The following is an 18064-nucleotide window of genomic DNA, read 5'->3' on the forward strand; positions in this document are numbered from 1 at the left end:
TTTGTCGAGGGATTTTGTTTGGATATTTTGGGACACTCTGATATTTTGATGTGGAATAGTAATTGACATTATGACTTTTCTTGGGTTGGTTTTATGAAAACTGTTTTTCTATGGTTTTAATGAAAATTTTGGTTTGAAATTTTGGATGTTACAAATTGGTATCAGTGCCCTGGTTTATGGGATTTGAATGAATTTTAGGGGAATTCCAAACTCAAACTAAGGATCTAAATATTTTCATAAAACTTTTCAAAGGAAAGAAGAAAATTTTATATGTGAAAAACCCAGTGAAGCAATATGTACAATCGACCAGAGCTCGAGCGGTAGTTTCCCAAAATATCTCAAATTATTTTATGAGTAGCGTAGAGTTGATATCTTATGAACTGATAGAACTGCATGATAGTGATAGGCTAAGGATTCTACGGGAAAAGTGTAATAGGGTTGTCTGATTTATGATGCCTTTATCCTAGGAGTTTGCTCTTATAAGATTGAATTTGTCATTGATGTTTGTTGTATGTTGTATAATTGTACATAGTTAGGATTTTATAACCTTAGAATGTTTGATTTAGCATTTCTTCATGTTCCTTGTCTGGTTGTGGATTTAAGGTAGAATCATTTAATTGTCTATCAAGTCTTGTATTGTGTACAATTGGCATGTACGAAGCAAATGGCGATGATAGCGGAGGTCTTGTGAGGCGGAGCAGTGCGGGGGAGCAGCCTAGGATGGGTGTCTAGATGCTTTGTAAAGGTTATGGGGAATCCATGGTGTAGGTGTATAAATGCTCTTGAGGAATAGAGTCCTTGTGACTTAGGGTCTTGAGATGATGACTTGACACAAATACGGGTTAGTGTGAAATGAGATGATGACTTGAGACCTATACTACTGAAATCATCGGATCCATACGTGACTCAAGAAGGAATCTTAAGGAACTAAGGAGCTTGTAGGAGTGGATGTTTGTGTAGAGGCTTTAGCCTAATTCTGATGGTTTTCTTGTGTGTTTTAATATGGTAGTTACCCGAAGTTCACGCTCCAATGATCCCAAAAAGTCGAGTGCCATTGATGATGAGATTCGTAGTATTGTTGTTGTCAAGGTGGCACAAGAGAGTTTTATGTTGCTAAAATAAAGTCTTAGATCTAAAAAGATTTTACCAAAAATATATAATATAATAACTAAAGAAAAAAAAATGTTTTAGACATGAAAAGCCTATTTTGCAAAGCCAGAACCCATTTCCCATGGCAAAAAATTGCAGTAGTTAGTGGTTATACTAGAAAAAAGACCAAGTTTTGGTAAATCTTTAAAATTTGTGGTTATACTAGAAAAAAAAAAAAAAAAAGACTAATTTTGTTAAATCTTGAAAACTTTTAACCATTTTGATTAGACTTGTCTTTTTCTTTTTTATTTAATGTCATAGTTAAATACTTTTAATTTTTTTTTAATATTACATATATTTAAATGATAACAAATTATGAGGTTCTTTTATAAAATATTTCACAAGAAGTATAAATTAGTTAATTTCAAAAACAGTTTTTTAAATTGTCAATAATTAGAAAATGTTATCTCATTTGTATAAATAGCGTTTATATTTTAACAATGCCTATGCCCAACAAAAAGCGATTTAAGCAAAATAAAAAAAATAATAACAATAAACCCAAACTAGCAAGCAAGGGAAGCAATGAGAAATGGAAATTCCAACTATAAAGTTAAACAGGGAAGGAGGGAGAAATGATACCAAAGATTGAGAATCTGAAAATCTAGTTCTTTCACAATTTCGCATGTACAATTAATTAATTGAGAAAAATTAAGTTAAGTTAGGTTGGTACTAGAGCTAAAATCTGGTTCTTAATTATCCCCATGCATTTCTGTATCTCTGCATATACCTGCACATTCTGTGGGGACCACGGTTGTAAACTAGAAACTGCTGAATCCAATATACTCGCTACTTCCGCTGGTGGAAACTCTCTTTCTGTACATTTCTGTAAATTCCATCCCACCAAACTTCTTAAATACAATCCCAAATACCAACATACTCTACTTTTTATTTATTTCCCATTTTGAAAAATCCACCCAATTATAGCAAGCAGTGAAAAAATGGATGTAGGATGCTTTATTTAACTAATTTTTTACCTGAATGATGAACAGAGTAGCAACACACTGAGTTATCAGTTCAGAGGGGACTGATGCTTTACTTAAATCACAAGGATTTGACTTCATTGACTTAGAATCAGGTGCTTTTACAGTCACAAAGGAATCATCCAACGGAAGCCGATCATTTACATAATCAACAGCCTTGTCAATCTCAACCGTGGGATCAAGCTTCAGCGATGAAATCGCCTAAATTGTTAATTCGAATAAAATATAATTAGATTATTAGAATAATCCATTTCTGTATTTTCAGGCTTTAAGCCTATAAAATTATAATAAAATATCTTACCTGTATGGCTATGTCTACCATTGTACGAGCCTTGGTTCTTGATATCTCAACAATCTCATTGACTTGACATTTTGAGTCTTCTGTGGCCACTGTCTTGGGCAAGGTTGTGAGCAGGATGTTGCCCTGATATGTGTTGCGTTGTCTCAAGCGAAACAAAGCAGAAGAAACCTGAAAGAGGACATGTTAAATTAAATAACAATGATATTTGTGAGGGTGGGGTGGAAAGACGATATTGCCCTTGCCTGAGCATTTGCTTCGTTTAACTGTACAAGAACAGCTGCGTATTGCTTTTTGAAAGCATCTGACTCCTGAAGAGCAGACTCACCATCCGTTTGGTTTTCCAACACATCATCATTCATTCGCCTCAACTCAAAAACCACAGCCTCCTGCACATTTCAACATGTTTAATAAATTGCAAACCTGGTCCCTTTGCTTAACCCAAAATTGCAAGTTCGGTACAAAATTTGAAAATTTTCCAATGTTGTCCTTACTCTGTTTGTTTGCGCATATGATACTTGACCCATATAAAATGACTTCAAAATTTGGACTGAACTTGTGGTAACAGGGACCATATCCGCAACAAAATGCAAACTTAGGGAAGACATTGGACGTTTTCAATTTTTGGACTGATACAAAACTAATACAAAACTATCAAGAATGTAGATGGAAGAACCTTTTTGTCAAGAGCACGGGTCAGTTCAGCAATGGCTTCAACATCAGCTTCTTTTGCATGAAATTGTGCAGAGTGGGTCCCATGATGATTTCTAGATAGTGAATTGGACTTAATTGAAGCAGCATCATACATGTTCTCTAATTGTTCACGAGAAGTGGACTTTGTGTTTGTGTAACCTTCTAATCTCTGATCTTTTATTTTCACCTCATTTAAGCTCTCCAAGAATTTGCCAACAGGTGTTTGACGCATCAGTGATGCAGGCATGTTCTCAAAAGGATTTAAGGGCATGCAATCGGTATCCTGAGTCAATAGTACATTAAGACAATATTGATTATAAAATGTTCTTAGCATAAACAAAGAAGAAACACAAGGACATAATTTCATTCATATCTGGAAGCAAAGTAGAAACTTTTAAGCAAAATTACTATTTAAAAAATAAAAAACAGTTATCCCACTATGAGCTTTCTATAATGCCCTAAATAAAGGCTTTTATTAGTTGACCAAAACAAATAAAGCGGGCATCCGATATGAGAAAGAAAAGATATTACAACAGTTCATTAAGATACATTAGAATTAGTACATTTACAACCCAACACCAAATATGGTCATTTACAATACTAGTAATCTAATAAAAACTCCGTAAAACATTACATAAGTGTAATATTTGTATAAATGCATGTGTAAACATTCATTTAAATGAATGTCAAATGTGATTCTTCTTCATTTATAAAGTGGCTGTTTTGGGTATAACTGCCTAACAACAAAATACATAAAGTTATAGTAATAAAAAATTTGTGGGCCAACTTTTATAAAAAAAAAACTAATAAATTTTAAGATAAAAAAGAATACACCTAGAATATTTACCATGATTTGTTCAACACCTAGCTCATGTCGATCGAATTGAATACGACACCTGTGATGATCATGATCTACGGTCAATACAGTTCCATCATGAATTTCTCTTGTTTTTGGATAGATGGCTACCACACGTTGCCCTACTGATAATGGCCTAGCAAGATCTGTTGGTAATCCATCTCTACTACCAGAACGAAGCTCAGTATAATGTGTCCTAACAGAATCTTGATATTGATTAAGCTTTTCCTTTTCTTCCTTCAAAAAATTAATTGAAAACCTCCGAGGTTTCCCAAGAGAACTGCATCAAAAAATGATACGCCAAATAAAGAAAAACAATAAATACAAATTTGTATTATATAACATAAAAATCAAATACCTTCTGATAACACCCCATTCGACTCGGGTTAATCTTGGAACATGGCCTAAACCAACATGATACAAATACTCAACGAATTCCTGTTTGGCAAACCAAGGGTCGTCTATTGCACTGTAGAAAAATTCACATGCACACCATCTTCGCATCAGCTTGTTTGATAGACAATTAGAAACTTCTTCCTGAAAATTGGATCAAAACTTATCAACAGTTGAGTTGATATACAGATAGAAAATAACTAATATTTGAGATAAGTACGTTAAGCTTGACTGGTGTTTGACTGAGAGAAGGGAAGTGTACGCTTGGCTTGTCTTTTCCAACTCCATCAAAAAGAGTGTCTGGTTTGAACAGCTTATGCTTGCTCCTGACTTTGGTACGTATGTCTACTTCCTTTCTTGTGTCGATACTAGAAGGGGTATGTTTGTCATTTTTGGCCAACTGGGGTATACTTTTACTCTCTGTAGCCTAATTGTATACAATAACATAAGTTATTCCATCATTTTTGCCATTGTGTTTCAAAAAGTAAAGAGTAAATTACATTTTTGGTCCCTGGGTATAGCTAACTTTTTCAGTTTTGGTCCCAAAAAGAGTAAATATAGTTATTTTACTTGGAACAAGAACGAAAAACGTTAAAAGAATCTCAAGTAAAGACCAAAACTACATAAAAAAAACTTTTTGGGACCAAAATTGAAAAAATCAGCAATACTCGGGGACTAAAAATGTAATTTACTCAAAAGTAAAAGAAGATAATGAGCAAGCCCACCTCAGACTCCAGAGACTCTTTACCATTTGTATGAATAGCAGCTTCAGATTTTGGAATCTGAAATTAGTGTGCCATAAATATCACAAACACATAAAAAGTCAAACTAATGGGAAAAAGTGTAATGTTCATGTTCAAGCCCATGCTTACTTTGGGTGCCACGATCTTCTGTCTCTTTCTGGATACTTTAGTAATTAAGTGATGTGATTCCTTTGCTTCTGAAGCAATATTGGTGTCATCAACCGAGTCTTTGCCTGATGACTGGGCTTTGTTGTCAGAAGCTTCTAATATAGAAATTGACCGACTCCTTTTAGGAACTGATGATTTACGCTTCTCTCCCTGGCGGCTTGTACTTGTAGGGATAGATAGCAGCAGATGAGAGTCTTCAACAAGTTCATCTTTCCCTAAATTAAAGAACCAGTGTAATTAATACAAGTTTAGTTTGCAATGATTGAGATCAAGAACAGCAAAACCTAGTTATCTGACTATTATAATTTTCAACTTAGGGGCTCTTTTTTTTTCTCATCAAGTGTTGTACGAATAAACTGATGAATGGAAAAATGATGTATGGAGTAGGTTTTGTATACACATACTCTGTTTCTTTTTGAATCTGAATGAATTGTCTGAATAGGAGTAATGACTAGTTAACCATTTTTTTAAAATGATAAACGACTGTTTATTTGAAATTGAAATTAATAAGAAACAAATGCAGTCAAATAAATTGAAAGAAAAAAGACCATGAGGATCAATGCGTTTTTTTAGGTTGTGAAAATTGGAAAGAATTTAGAAACAAGGGAAATTTGTAATTTTTTTTTTTTTGTGTGTGTGGTTGGGGGGTGGGGGGGTCTTAATACGTAAAGTGGCAAACTTATCACTTAAACCAATAAGTCATTCTGGTTGTATTAAGTAAGAAAGAAACAACATTATCTATCTATCTATGTATATGCATCAACTTTTCTATCCATTAAGTCAAAAAGAAGCTATGTCTACTAATATATCTTACCATTTCCATTTGCCTCGGGTAAAATCATCAAAGACAGATTTGCCAAGGTTTCCAGGGCATCAAAGGCAGAATTTTCATCTGCAGGAAAAGGAATCCACAGTAAGTACCAAAATTAATCACTATAAATTGTTAAATCAAGAGAAAAATATAAGGGGTGTTCTTTTATCATCTCAAAATGAACATTTAAGGTAGATATAAAGTACTATGATTCATCACACTAGATAAAAACCATTAAATTAATTGAAACTCATATACTAGAAATTAGGAAACACAATACCTCTGCCAGTATGAGCTCCTTTACTTCTTTTCTTGGAACCTTGAGAAGACTTTGAAGGTTTTGCATCAGAAAATTCAAAATTTCTTCTTAGCGTACTTAAATTATGCCCTTCTGTGCCACTACAAGCTTCCCGTATATAATCTAAATGTTTGTTTTCTTTTTTATCAACTCGTACTTTTTTCCCTTGTGATCCTTTTCGATCATGTAACACATAACCAGCATTTATTCTTTCTTTACTCTTATCCCTAGGAAAATCTGTATTATCAGCTTCCATGCTACCTTCTATATCCTCACCATAACCACTACCTACATCTGACTCATCATACTGTGTCCAAAACAAAAGGTAAATCAGTCTCTCAAGTCTCATCTTTCTAGATGTTGTTTAAAAAAATATTATATAAATCACACATACCATTCTTTCAGCGCTCTGAGAAGGTGATGACATTAGACTGGAAGCTCTTGTATTTGGAGAACTACCTTTCTTTGAAGCTTCTGCCAATGCCATTGCTATACTATGAGCAACATCTTCATCATCATCTGCTTTGGGTTTTATTATCCCTTTCCTTGTTGGCAAAAAAGACTTTTCGCCCTTGACATACTCGTGAGAATGTGAGACAGGGAAACGAGGTGTCCTTTTTCCAACAACACGAGGTCTGCTTCCTAAAAAATTTAAAAAGAAACAATTTCATAATTTACACCTGTCAGATGATTAAAAGTTAAAACAACAATGACATACCACCAGAGCGCTTCTTCTTTGTTAAAGACATGCAACCATAATCTGACAAAACTGCCCCTGGATGCAAATGAATACGATCAACAGAGCCTTTAGGTATGATCTCAGGAACTTTGCGCTGCAAGCGTTTTAGTGGCTTCCGGGATGTTCCTACACCGTCATTTTTTTCTTGTTCACTATCTCTATCTTCCTGAAAAATCAAAACTCAAAACAAAACCACTTGATGAGCTTAACGGGTTAAGCACTTAATATGAACAGATTGACTAAATGGATTAAGCCAAAAAAAAAAAAAAAAAAACTGGCTTAAAGTATTGAGACACCAACCATTTACTTTTTTTCCACCCAACTCCTCTCTCGTTAAAATTGATGAATAAGGCTAATATGGTCATTTACTCTCATTAAGATGGTTTATTCAGTCTAGAAATGATAAAGACCTTATCTATACAGCACTATATCCAAATAGACATCCACTTTACTGATACAGTGCTTAATGGGAAGAAAAAGAAACAGCGCTTTAGATGGCTGGTTAGATACAAAAATTATAAAATACACACCCGCATCTCATATTAATGATTTCATGAGCAATACTGCAAAAGATTAAATAATTTTATCTTCTTGCTTTTAATTTATTGATTTTTCATGATTCGTTGGTTTGCTGAAACTTCTATTCAATAAAAACGGAAAATAAAAGGTAGAGGCTTGATGTACTTGCAGGAAAAAGCAAATATGTGCACCTACAGATGCACAACAAGAAATAAAGATTAAAATCTCACCATGTTGCTATAATAATCAGTCATCATTGCAATAAACCCTGCAACAGAGGCTGTTCCCTCTGGAAGAGATAAATATGCCTGAAAGTGACACAAGTACATTAATTACCAAGTTGACAAATGGATTGGATATTATAAAGGGAAGACAACATGAATTGAAAAGGTCGGATAACATGCTACATTAGATTTCATGATTACCTTATTCAGAGAATAAACAGCCTCCACCATTTCCACAGAGCGGTTTCGGAGAGCTGAAGCCACCTAAAAATGCATATGGTATTTGAACATTAGATGTCAATCACAGGTTTCTGATTCATCAACAAAGTGTAGAAGTTATATACTTATAAATGTGTGAATTTATTGCCAATAAGTGGTTATGCCCTATAGAGTCATGAAAATTAAAGTGACCTTTCTCCAGTCTCTCCCATGCTTACGATAAGCTTCATAAAAATGGTCCAGCTCTTCCTTGCTCCAGTGTGGGCCCAACATATCTGACAACTTCTTTTTCTGGAAAGAATAAGGCAGTGATTTAATCACCAACAATTAAACATTGTAAGCTATTGCTTATTTTAGCAGTCGCCACTGATCCTTATAGAGTATCAAAAGCAAAAAGCTGTAGTTTGAAAGACTGCTGTTTTATTTCGGTAAATTCAAACGTAGCAAGTGCACCAACATCATAATCACACAGTTAGATAAACATAGCCTTATACCAAAAACAAGAAAAGAAATTGATTAACATGTAAATATTTTGTGATATCCTTTTCTGTCAACAGCTGTATTTTAGAATAGATTTAAGGAAATTATTGTGTATTTATTTTTTCCTTACTTAGATAGGATCAGCAAGTATCTTTTCCCTGATGTTATGGTTTCCTTTTTCTGGTTTCCATCTTATATATGTACCCTATTTCTGGTGAATAAAGTATTCAAAAATTCTTCATCATCTCTACCATATTTTTTACAGAATTGTAATATAGCATTTTAGAGGCTACCATGTTTGGCAGTTTCCTTAATAAATGACTTGGTTGTATTCTTCAAAATTATTCAAAACATTACAATCTTCTCTAATAATTTGTGTTAGCCTATCTCCACTACGATGATTCCAGTTTTGCTTCAATCCTGCATCCCTTGTTAACTACGGATTTCCATTGTTATTTATAAGGAACTAAATTGTATTCTTCAAATTAGAAATATAATAGTCTTCTCTAATGATTTGTAATTTCTTATCATCCACCAGAACAGACCTAGTTTCCCTACTTCACTCATAAGCAACAAATTGCAATTATTACGTATAAGTAACAGCAAACAATGATTAAAAGATTGTCGTGAAGGTCTTTAAGAGGCATGTTGAATATTGCAATTAATTATACTAAACCCTAGTATTCAGTTTTGATGATGTTCATGTGTGAAGTTGGGGTTTCAATTTCAAGGTTTTGAGCATTATAGTGAATGTATAATTTGGGTTGGTGAAGAATGTGAAATTAATGTGAAATTATGTTGTTTATGGAAGAAATGGATATTTATGGTGAGGATTTGTCTTAGAACACCATTATTGAGTGGGTGTATGGGACAAGTCAGGGTTTTATGAAAAAGGATATTTCTAGGGTTTGAAGACCCATAATGGGTTCCTTATGTGTTAGGAGGCATGTTGGTAGAATAATGTGTACACTTTACTAGATGGCTATATGCCATGTTTTGGTGATTTCCATAGGCGTTGGGAAATTCTTCTAGTGGTAGTGAAAACGGGCGTATCTATGTGTCACAAAACAGTTTATTTATGTGCATCTAATGTTTATAGTTTATACAATGTTATTCTTTGTATAATCCTTATTCTCACACGTGTTTCTTAAATGGATGTGTATGCAGTGTATTTTAGGTAAATAAATGAGATTGTAGTAAGTACTTTTGTGAAGTACCATCTACCATGAATAGTCTTATGAAGAGATGGAGCGGAAGATAAGCTTACAAGGAGATAGATAGATACAGCAAATTCTATTATGTCACACTCAAGGAATTTGTTAGTAACACCAATTTATTGTATGTAATTATTGTTTGTAACTAGAATATTATGTTATTGGGATAAACTTTCGCATAATCTTGATATCACTGACATTAATCCGAAAAGTTTTTGTTATATGCTATATTTCAAATTTTAAGTGTGATACAATGAGGTTACAAATGGTACTTGTCACATGGTGAGTTAGTAATATGAAACTTACAAACGAAAAGTTTTTGTGATATGCTATATTTCAAATTTATAAGAGTAAAATTAAATGAATGCTTCTGGGAAGTTAGAGACTAATGATGTTTTTGGTATGAGAGAATGAAATCACATACAAATGTAATAGGGTAATAGACAAAGTAATTGAACGAGTAATAGACACCCGAATGTAATTAGACTGATAAATAACGACAAAACTATCATTTCATAAAAATAAATTTTAATCATATTAAGTTATCCCACTAAACAAGTAACATATAAATATATCTCATGCCCATTTGAAATACATGTTATATCGAACAAACAATCAAACAAAAGTTCGGTTATCATTTTGAATTTCTTTTCTTAATTTGATTTTTAACAATCATTAAAACAATCACAGATTGTATTTGCACATAAGATAATCTATTATGTTATTTCTCTCCCGAACTATCGTCAATCTTAACTTAATGAGGGAAAGATACATTAATGTATTCATTATAACTTTTCTATCGGCTACGTGTTTACCTTTATAAAACAAAATTTAATAGAAATATATCAAAAAATAACATCTACTGAGAAAAAGGAATCTAAAAAAGTAAATTGACATGAAAAGTCAAATGAAGTTATAATAGAAATAACTTTAGCTTTTTTTAATAAGAAAAGTAGTTATGAGATATTTTAAAAAGCAATGGTGTTTTTAAAGATTATAAAATGAAAATCAACCCATAGGAAGTAATCACATTCCTAAAGGAATGATCCATTCCACTCCTATGTGGCAAACAAGCACCTCAGTCCATTGTAATGACCATTCCATAGTCCATACAGACCCTGATAACACCATGTGAAATAAAATATAGCCACTGCATTTAAAACAAACAATCATTTCTAAAGTTGAAACTTGAAGTAAGGAACCTTTTGATAAAGTTGTCAACAATAAGTCATTTTCGAAAGAGTTAACTGTTGAGTGAACAGGGAACCTTCATAGACTAAACTAAATTTATATTAGAAGTTTAGAACCAATAAGATTAAATTAGATTTAGAGAAAGGATTAAAGAAGAATTAAACTCACCCGCTGGTTTTTCTTGTAGGTGTTATCCCCATCTTTAGTTGGTGGTATCTCATTACCATATGAGAATCGTTTGTTCACACTTCTAGACTTTTTTGCTGGGCCCATCAGATCTCCCTTTGCCACTGAAAAAAGAAATAGAGAATCAATGAAAATAATATCTATTGGCTAGTGTCTACATACCATGTACAGCTAGATAGCAAGTCTCCAAAATGAACAAATTAATAGATAGCAAACACTTCATCTATCCAAGTTACTACTTTATTCATCGACTTCATGTAAGCAATTGTCTAGCTAAATAAATGACCATGCAAGAATGACATGTTTTTCAAAGCCTACACAAAGAAATATTCATGGTAAGTACTTGTTTTGGTAAAACAAAATATCCATGGTTAGCTTACCAGAGATCACAAATGTATCTACTCCGGCTATCCCAAAATAAGTGTCACAAATGGTTTACAGTCAACCCAAAAGACAAATACAGTCTACTCTTTTATGTTATCATAGTGACAGGCGCTTTAAATCCTGTTGTAGAGTGTAGGAGTTTCAACACTTTGGGAGACTTGGTGGCACATTATAAAAGTTTCCCTTTAGGTCTTGTGTGTTTAATGTTTCCTAAAAGACTTAGAAGTTAGAACTTTGTAATGACATCCTCATAGATGCATAACAAACAATATTGCCTTCAAAGTTAGCAGGGACTACATAAGTAGTACTAACAGTCATCCAAGCAGCTTTCTCACCCACACAGGGTTGGTGTAACAGTCATCAAGTATATCTTGTACTGAGAATTAAGAAATTGACTTCATATGATTAACAAGACTTGTTTTCATTGTAGTTATGTGTGTGTATAGGAACACAAAACATTTTTTCCCTTTTAAAAGAAGACTGCATACCCAATGGAATAAAACACACAAAGGTAAGGAAACATGAGCCAATAATATAAAGGAACATTCTTCTGATTCCCTTCATCTCTCTCCACAAGAGTTGCCTGGGCATAACTCATAAGTAACATAATCTCAAATTCTAGCGCTTTAGACGGTTGCCATCCAATCTCTCAAAGTCTAGACCTTTTTCCAATTGTCATGACTCATGAGGCTATCTCTTGGATCCATTTCTCAGATAAAACAAGCATTACAACTAGAAAAAATAACTCCTTGATGGTCCCATCCTAATGGTCACCTTAAAAATTGATTAAACTATTAAGAAAAAAGACAGAAAACTAGCCGCAAGAAGTACTACTTAAAAACACTTCCCAAGTTGCAGCACAAATGACATATATCAAGTTGCCTGTTTGAAGACTAATTTTGTAAACAAATAACATAACATCATCCTTGAATGTTCAAGTAAAAAAGAGAGCTAGAATTTGAATTTGAAAAATCATTTTACATTTCAACTCAGGAAGCTGCTACGGATTCCAAAACATCCAGAAACTTGATAAACTTTAGACAAATGCTACAAGTATGATAACTTGGGTGCTTGATTTGCACCAAAGCCCATAATGTAGATCCTTTCAGAAATTGAATTATTAAATAAACAAAAAGATTAATATCAGTAAAATTATTCCTAATTCGAAACAACATTGATGAATTAAGCATCAAGCTGAATAGCTCCTCCGAAGAATAAATTTAGTAAGATTGCATATGCAAATTACGTCGCCATGAGCAAGATCAGCTCATCCTCGTTAAGCCAACAGTAAAACCACATACTACATATAATTGTGAATGAAACTAAAGATCAAAAACAATCCGTTGATGATGAAAGGCGATTTCATAAACAACGTGTTAAATCGGTTTCCGACTAACCTACAGCAAAAAAATGAACTATGATTGCGATTCAATTCGCATAGCACAGAATTCAAGAGGTTTTTTATTTTAACTAGTTGGCAGCAGCAGCAGAAGCAAAGAGACGCATGGGAAATTCAAACTACGAAAACCTAAAACGGAATGAAAACAAACGAAAGATACAGATCAGTATAATAGCTGAGTTTTGATTACCGATTTTGAAGCTCCAATCTAGTCAGAGCATTTGGTGTCTGCGAGAAGGATAATCGATCAATGAATATGATGGTTTCAACGAAGAATTTCAGTAAAGGGGGAGAGAGAGGAAGAGAGAGACGAGGATTTGGGGCAACAACCGCGAAACTTGAAAACAAAATATTGAAGAAACGCCCAAACCCACAACCAGAAGAGCATTTGTGTGACGAAGATTTTTGTGATTTTAATTTAAATTTTTCAAAAAATATACTAGTATATATATTCTTTTATTCCTTTGCAACTTTTCTCAGCGACACCTCCGTTCACGAAAGTAGTCCTGGTGTGATTTTTTTTCCCGGTCTTCGGCTAAACAGGTTTGGTCTTGGGCGGTTTTCTTTTGCTTTAGGTGTAGTGTGGATCGGTCCTAAACCCTAATACCCTATCTTATGTTTTTTTCGTTGAAATTCATAAATAGTTAGGTGCCGTTTGTTTTTTAAAAAAAAAAAAACAATTCAAATCATTTTTTGCTGCGCGGCGTAGCACACGCGCAGCATTTTCCCTCTCCGAGCAGTTTGTTTTTTGGAAGACTTCAAACTGTAAAACATTTGCGCGTGTGCTGTGTGGCGCAGCATTTGACTTACCTCTTCAGCCTTCACTTTTTTTAATTGTTTTTTTTAGAATTTTGGTATAAGTTATTTTTTTAAACTTTTATTTACGAATTTGATACAATTTCTTACAATAGTTTCCATAAAAAAATTTGAACTTGATTTTAAGAAAAGAGAAAATAACATAAAAGCCCTTAAGTTTTCACAAAAATATCGATTTTACCCTTGGATGTGTTTTAGGTCCAGTAAAACCCGAAGTTTTGTTTAATTTGTTCATTTTACCTTTATAGCCGGTTTCTAGATAACCTAATGTCAGTAAAGCCCTTGAATTTTCAAAAATATTCGGATTTACCCTTAAGTTTTCAAAAATGTGATTTACCCTTACCTTGATTTTTATTTTAATTATTTTAATTATTAATACTATTATTATTATTATTGCGTGTTTTTAATACATTTTAATGTATAAAAATATTTTATACATACATTTTTAAATGTATACAAATATTTTTATTAATATAAATATAAATTTAAATATATATATATATATATATATATATATATATATATATATATATATATATACTTGTATTTAGTATTTATATGCATTTGAAATCTCATGTATTCCATTAAAACGTATTTATATATTAAAAAAGTATATATTTGTATATAGTAGGTATAAATATATATTTGTTTCATATAAAAATATATTATATACATATAATGATATCAACATAAAATACATATTTATATGGATTATATTGTATAAAAGATATATTTATACGTATTTGTACATATTACTAACTATAAATATGTATTTATTTCATAACTATTTGCATAAGGTAGTTTTTATACAAATGAAAGTATGAAACACATATTTATATCTGTTAAATACAAATGAAAACGTATTTATACATTTCCAAACATATTTGTATGTATTAAATACAAATAAAAAGTGTATTTATACATTTAAAGACATATTTATACATTTAAAAATATTTTTATTTGCATTTAATAGATATAAATATGTATTTCCTCTATATAAAAACTATAGTATGCATATAATTATAAAATAAATACATATTTATACTTGGTAATATGTACAAATACATCTAATTATATCTTTTATATAATATAAACCATATAAATATGCATTTTTATATTTATATGTATATAATATATTTTTATATGAAATAAATATATATTTATACCTACTAAATACAAATAAATACATTTTTAACATATAAATACGTTACTATATGAATACATGGGGTTTCAAATGTATATAAATATTAAATACAAGTATATATATTTTTTAAAATATATTTATATTAGTAAAAATATTTTTAACATTTAAAAATGTATGTATAAAATATTTTTATACATTTAAAAATGTATTAAAAATTAATAATAATAATAATAATAATAATAATAATAATAATAATAATCAAAATAATCAAAATAAAAATCAATGTAAGGGTAAATCTGAACATTTTTGAAAAACTTAAGGGTAAATCAAACAAAAATATAAAACTTTTTTTAAAAAACTTACAAAAATATAAAAGAAGCTAACAACTTTATTCTAGAAAAAAAAACTAATTTTAGAAACCATAAAAAACAAAATAATAAACAAAATTAAGAAAGAAATGCAAATAATATCTACAAAGTTCGTAAAAAAATACACACGTTAAAAAAAATGAAATTGAAACTGAAAATATTATTAAAAGAAACGGTAAAAAAATTTTAAAAAATTAAAGTTATTATTTTTTAAGGGGAAATGACATTAAAGACCTTAAGTTTTCATAAAAATATGGTTTTACCCTTGGACGTGTTTTAGTCCTAGTAAAGCCCGAAGTTTTGTTTAATTTGTTCATTTTTACCCTTATAGCCGGTTTCCAAGTTACGGTTTTACCCTTGAACGTGTTTTAGTCCTAGTAAAGCCCGAAGTTTTGTTTAATTTGTTCATTTTTACCCTTATAGGTTACCTGGAAACCGGCTATAAGGGTAAAAATGAACAAATTAAACAAAACTTCGAGCTTTACTAGGACTAAAACACGTCCAAGGGTAAAACCGTATTTTTATGAAAACTTAAGGTCTTTAATGTCATTTCCCCTTAAAAAATAATAACTTTAATTTTTTTTAAATTTTTTACCGTTTCTTTTAATAATATTTTTAATTTCAATTTCATTTTTTTTTAACGTGTGTACTTTTTTACGAACTTTGTAGATATTATTTGCATTCTTTCTTTATTTTGTTTATTATTTTGTTTTTTATGTTTTTTAAAATTAGTTTTTTTCTAGAATAAAGTTGTTAGCTTCTTTTATATTTTTGTAAGTTTTTTTAAAAAAGTTTTATATTTTTGTTTTTTTACATGTTCTTTTTAGTACTTTTTCAATGTTTTAAGACTATAATTATTTAAATCGCCGAGTCTACCGATTTCTGAGTTATGGCCTGTCCAACTCACCGAGTCTCCACCCGACTAACTGATTCGAGTCTCAACTCGAAGGGTTTGGGGTTTCGCAACCTGACTCGCCGAGTCCAAGAACAGACTCGCCGAGTATAAGGCAATCTTCATCTGACTCGATGAGCTGTTCATCCCACTCGTCGAGTTGCTCCTCACCTTCATGCTACTCGCCGAGTCCACTCAAATGACTCATCGAGTCCATTCAAATCCCTTTACATGCAGAGGGCTTTTGAGTCATGCATGGACTCCAAACTGTAGATCTACCCTTCCCAAGCCTATTTCTCACGTAAATTTGCAAACTTTACGTGTAAAGAAGGAGATCTAAGCAAAATACATCATAAACTATGGTTTAAGGTAAAGAGGCTCCATAATCAACTCAAGGGCTGCTACTTTATGCTTCTCAAGACCATAATGAGCTTAGATCTGAAGTAGCAACCTCATATCTGACTTCTAACTCAAAAGAGGTAACTAATCATGGCTAGAAAACCCCCAAAACTCACAACCATACTAGATCTAAAGGAGAGAACAACTTAATACCTTTAATAACTCAGAAAACTTCTCCAATCTTCAGATCCAAGGCCAATCCTTGAAGCTCCAATGATTTCCCCTTCTTCTTCTTCCTTCGAATCACCCCACAAATGGCTTAGAAGCTTGAATGAGCAACAATGGGGCTTAGGGTTCGATGTTCTGGCTGAAAGGGGCAGTAAAGGAGCCCTAGGGGAGAGAATGAGACGTTTAAATAGGCTCCAAGTCCCGATTTTAGGGTTTTTCTCGCACAGACTAGACTCACCGAGTCCCCTTGGCCGACTCGCCGAGTCGGTCACTTACTCCTCGACCCGGATCCCGTTCGGACTCGCCGAGTTCATCCTTGGACTCGTCGAGTCTCCCTTAAAATTAAGGTTTTCTTTCTTTTCTTGGCCTTCCAAACTTTGGGTGTTACACTCTCTCTAAGTCGTATTTTAACCCCCGAAGCCCCGGTATCATCCCAAGACCCGAAGCAAGTCCCGAAGCCCGGAGATCCCTAGAATAAAAGAGTTTCCGAGCCGAAGCTCTACCTACGAGAAGCCTGGTGTGTGAAGATCTTCCAGATATACCGAAGAATACTACTTTTATAAGCCGTAGTTCTGTCCGATCATCTTCTGATCAAGTGAGTGTATAATCCCTTTCATAACACGATTTTAATACAAGTATTATTTGAATGTATTAAGTATATTTTTGTGTGAGTGTGTAGTCACTTTCTTCTAACACATAAATATGAAGAACTTGTTATGAAATATGTGTTATGTGTTTATATATTGTTGTTTATTTGAGATGAGTTTGGAATGGATGTTTTATATATGTTTTAAATGAGTTAAACTGTATATGTATTTTATATCTACAAATAAGTTGGGTAGAACATGGGTAGACGAAATAGTTAATGTGTGATGAAGGATGAGTTTGAGGATGAGACTAAAGATAAACCTCGGTAGCTATGGATTTAGTACTGTAAAGATAAACCTCGGTAGCTATAGATTTAGTATTGTATATATGAACCTTGGTAGTTATATATTTAGTACCCGATGAATGAACCATAACAGCTATGGAATTAGTGCCAAATAAAGAATCCTGGCAGCTATTGTCTTAGTGCCAAATAAAGAACCCTGGAAGCTATTATCTTAGTGCCAAATAAAGAATCCTAGCAGTTATTGTCTTAGTGCCAAATAAAGAACCCTGGCAGCTATTGTCTTAGTGCCAAATAAAGAACCTTGGAAGCTATTGTCTTAGTGTCAAATAAAGAATCCTGGCAGCTATTGTCTTAGTGCCAAATAAAGAACCCTGACAACTATTGTCTTAGTGCCAAATAAAGAATCCTGGCAGCTATTGTCTTAGTGTCAAATAAAGAATC

General features: G+C 32.4%; 1 protein-coding gene across 1 annotated transcript; it reads right to left on the reverse strand.

The window, feature by feature from the left end:
• Window positions 1-1714: 1714 nt before the first annotated feature.
• Window positions 1715-13376, reverse strand: ALY3 (DNA binding protein). The gene is made up of 19 exons (XM_078959585.1): window positions 13135-13376; window positions 11144-11265; window positions 8283-8381; window positions 8073-8135; window positions 7878-7955; window positions 7108-7294; window positions 6784-7031; window positions 6372-6696; window positions 6095-6172; window positions 5242-5495; window positions 5095-5151; window positions 4590-4796; window positions 4335-4513; window positions 3968-4256; window positions 3104-3403; window positions 2673-2816; window positions 2431-2598; window positions 2124-2330; window positions 1715-1972 (listed from the first exon to the last, which is right to left on the reverse strand). Exons 2-19 carry the CDS (start codon window positions 11246-11248, stop codon window positions 1808-1810), a joined length of 3153 nt encoding a protein of 1050 aa, XP_078815711.1. The 5' UTR covers window positions 11249-11265; window positions 13135-13376; the 3' UTR covers window positions 1715-1807.
• Window positions 13377-18064: the final 4688 nt, after the last annotated feature.

This window comes from Lactuca saligna, chromosome 6 (assembly GCF_052625555.1).
Source record: "Lactuca saligna cultivar CGN05327 chromosome 6, ASM5262555v1, whole genome shotgun sequence".
NCBI classification, from domain to species: Eukaryota; Viridiplantae; Streptophyta; class Magnoliopsida; order Asterales; family Asteraceae; genus Lactuca; species Lactuca saligna.